This window comes from Orycteropus afer, unplaced genomic scaffold (assembly GCF_000298275.1).
Source record: "Orycteropus afer afer isolate SDZICR_OR568_19922 unplaced genomic scaffold, OryAfe1.0 scaffold00006, whole genome shotgun sequence".
NCBI lineage: Eukaryota > Metazoa > Chordata > Mammalia > Tubulidentata > Orycteropodidae > Orycteropus > Orycteropus afer.
In genome coordinates, this window is record NW_006921593.1 from 26035744 (window position 1) to 26039742 (window position 3999).

Consider the following 3999-nt stretch of genomic DNA (forward strand, 5'->3'; position numbering starts at 1 on the left):
ATTTCACTATAATACTTTACTTTGTCTTCTTGAGCCACCCTTTGAAATCTTCTGTTCAGCTCTTTTATTTAATCATTTCTTCCATTTGCTTGAGCTACTCTCCATTCAAGAGCAAGTTTCAGAGTCTCTTCTGACATACATCTTCGTCTTTTCTTCCTTTCCTGTTTTTTTTTTTATTTTATTTTTATTTTTGCAGTGTTCCTTTCCTGTCTTTTTAAGGTCCGTTTGCTTTCTTCATGTGTGATACTCTTGATGTCATCCTACAACTCGTCTGGTCTTCGGTCATTGGTGCTCAACGCATAAATCTATTGTTCCGTTGGTCTCTAAATTCAGGTGGGATATAATCAATATCATATGTTGGCATTTGTGTACTGACCAGTAGGCTGGCAGTTCAAACCCACCAGCCACTCCTTGGAAGGAAGTTTGGGCAATCTACTTCCACAGTCATACCACCTTGGAAACCCAAGGAGGGGTTGCTATGAGTTGGATCCGCCTCAACGGCAGTGAGTTTTGTTTTGTTTTTTTATCATTAGTATTACACTCAAGGTAAAATTTTTTGCTGAAGATCATTGAAAAATACTTGTAGCAATACCCGGATGAGGAACTACAAGAAATTCAAGCAGGATTCAGAAGAAGAATGGAACAAGGGATTTGCTGATGTCAAATGGATCTTGGATGAAAGCAGTGAAGACCAAAAAAGATGTTTACCTGTGTTTTATTGACTATGCAAAGGCATTCGACTGTGTGGATTGTAACAAATCATGGACACCATTGAGAAGAATGGGAATTCCAGACACTTAATTGTACTCATGAGGAACCTGTACACAGACAAAGAGGCTGTCATTCAAATAGAACAAGGGAATACTGCATGGTTTAAAATCAAGAAAGGTGTGTGTCAGGGCTGTATCCTTTCACCATACGTATTTAATCTGTATGATGAGCAAATAATCCTGGATTATATGAAGAAGAACACGACATCAGGAGTGCAGGAAGACTCGTTAACAAAATGTGAGATGCAGATGACACAACCTTGCTTGCTGTAAGTGAAAAAGACTTGAAGTACTTCTTGATGATCAAAAACTATAGCCTCCAGTATGGATACACCTCAACAGAACCAATCATTGTCCACTCGTGCCCCATCCTCACGGTCCCTGCTGTGCTTGAACTCACTGTTGCAGCCACGGTGTGAAGCCACCTCACTGAGGGTATTCCCCTTTCTCACTGACCCTCCACTTCACCAAGCAAGACAGCCCTCTCCAAGTGAGTCACAGCTATGGACAAGATTGGGCTTGCAACGTAGAGGTCATGGGTTCAAGCCAGCTAGGAAAAGAAGTAAAGTTGGGAGTAAGGGGTAGGAACTGAGAGACGGGGAGAAAATGAAGGGTCACAGGACTAAAGTGGTTCTGCAATCCACTCATTGGTTTCTATTCTACTTCCTATCCACCTCAGATGGACATGGCAACAGACACAGCCCTTCCCTTGATGAGCAGGGTCTTGGTGACCATACCTATTCTTAAAGGGGCTCCATTCCTTTTATTTTTTACACTCATTTCCATAAAGCCATTGCCTCCGGTGTCACTTACCGACTTGTCCCGGGAGACCTTCTTGAAGATGACATTTTGTGTAGACTTACTTGTCTTCCCACTGGCTGCCATGTTTTCTGTCTCTAGCAGCTTCTTTCAGTTTGGGACACCCAACAGGTATTAAGGGTGCTGGGAAAACGTCACAAGATCCTAAATATAAAGTCAAGAACATTCTGGATGTAAAATCCAGTCGTCAGACGCTGTACGTCCGTCGAGCACTCCCTTCTCCCTGCCACAACTCCCGTGTTGGACTAACAAGGCCTTGTTTAGTTTGTATTTTACCGTGACCTACTTTTTAAAAATAGATGCTCTCATTTTCTGGGTAAGCCTGAACGCTTTCTTTGTCAACCTCCTTAAGAAGTCAGCTCGATTCACATGAGAAGATTTTACTTTCTGCCCAACCTGCGATAAATTCCACTCGCTGTTCTCTTTTTGCTGTGCAGCTGGCTCCAACTCGTGGCAGTCCCGTGCATAACAGAGGAAAATGCTCTTCGGTGCTGCGCCAGCCCTGTGATCGGTTGCGGATCCAACCGCTGTGGTCCACAGGGTTTTCCCTGGCTAACTTTTGGAAGTAGGTCACCAGAGCTTTCTTCCTCGCCTTTCTTAGTCTAGACGCTCTGCTGGGACCTGTTCAATACCATGGCCCCACACAAGCCTCTACTGACAGATGGGGGGTGGGTGTGCGTGAGGTGCGTTGGCTGGGAATCAAACCCAGATCTCCCCCATGGAAAGCAAGAATTCTACCACTGAACCACACTGTCCTCAATGTCACACCTCCCCAGGTGGAATTTCAAATTCTATCATTGCAGTGTCTTGTGGCACACAGAAAAAGCTCCCCAAACGTTCTGTGTGGCTGTTCCCCTAAGCCATTCTTTCCCATTCTTGATGGCTCTCTCATCACAACCCAGTTCCACAGACAGCCGTGGGGCTATCTTAGCGGTTGGGACTTAAGTCACTCAGTTTCCTTACCAAGCAAAGTCTCTGAGACAGAGAAAGCGACACTGGAACCGACTGAACTCCATGAAAAAGCCCACTCAACTGTCCACTCACTTTTTCGTTTTTTCAGTAGACTTTCTAGGTCAGTTTTAGGTTCTCACACACACACACACACACACACACACAGGGCAGGAAGTGCAGGGGTCCCCGAGAGCCTCTGTCCATCCCCCCTCCACCCACCCACCCACCCAGACTCCCCTATAGTTATCCTGCATTCCTATGGTACACTTGTTGGAACTGATGAACAACTATTGATACTTTATTATTAATGAACGTCCCAGGCTGGTAAGGCTAAGCTACTAATCAAAAGGTTGCAGGTTCGAGTTTACCCAGAGGCATCTGAAAGAAAGGCCTAGTGATCTACTTCCCCAAAACTCAGTCACTGAAGACCCTGGGGGGGCGCGGTTCTGCACTGACACACGTGGGGTTACTGTGGGCTGGAGTCCACAGCATAGCAGCTGGTTCCTTACTAGCCAAAAAAGCAGCTGCCTTTGAGTCTGCAGCTCAGAGTGGAACCGTGCTCCGCGGAGTCAGCAATGGCTGTGACCGGTCAGGGGTGATCACCAGGCCTTTCCTCCGAGGTGCCTCTGGGTGCTCCCGGCCCCCACCCATTGTTAGCAGCCGAATGTCTTACTGTTCACGCCACCCAGGGACTGTCGTGACCCCACCCGGGCGTCTGAGCGGCCTGGGCTGGCTGCCACGTACCTTGTGATTTCTGCGTGCGCGCAGACGGGCCAGGTGGCGAGGGCAGGTCCTCGTGGATCCGAGGAGCAGCAGCCGGCAGCCACCCCGAAGGAGCCGGGCTGTCTACTGGTGGCCCCCAGGCCGGCTCGAGCCGACGCGTGTGGAGCTGGATTCGTCGGCGGTCCCAGCGGAGGCCAGCCACCCAACTCCCAACGCCCAGAAGCCCAAAGCCACTGACGGAGCAGGATGGCAATTGGATTAGCGCTGAGGTGGGGGACTGGCTGTCTCAGCAGTTCTCGGCATTAGGCAGCACCCCTCTGCTCACAGGGGGTCTGCACAGACGCACCAGCCGTCACACCAGCTTGGGGAAGGCGAGGCGGAAGGCACAGCAGGGCAACGAAAGCTCCTTTCGACCCTAAACCTCTTTGGGTTCTGGAAATAGACTGATTATCCCTTCCTTCAAGGGCGCACTGGAAGGGGATTTTCAAGGGCTAAACAAACTTGATTAACTGCAGCAGACAGCTAATGTGACCTTGAGGCTGGGATGTAACAAAGGTCGGGGAAATGCCCACCTCGAGACGAGTCCCGGCCATCTGTCCGTCTGTCTGGGAAGGCCCCTGCCCTCCACCCCAGCCAACCCCCAGGACTCCCATGCCCTTCTTCCCCGCGACTCCACAATCGGCCCGTGTCTCCCCGCTCCACCCTGGTTTGTCCTGTCCTCATCCCTGCCTCCCTC

The 3999-nt window shown here is 49.4% G+C and overlaps 1 protein-coding gene across 1 annotated transcript in view; it reads right to left on the reverse strand.

Moving 5' to 3' along the window:
* Window positions 1–1655, reverse strand: part of SAG (S-antigen visual arrestin) — a 39729-nt gene extending 38074 nt beyond the window's left edge. Inside the window, exon 1 of the mRNA XM_042781322.1 lies at window positions 1584–1655. Coding sequence (XP_042637256.1) covers window positions 1584–1655 — 72 coding nt within the window. The remainder of the gene's footprint in view (window positions 1–1583) is intronic.
* Between the last annotated feature and the right edge of the window lie 2344 nt (window positions 1656–3999).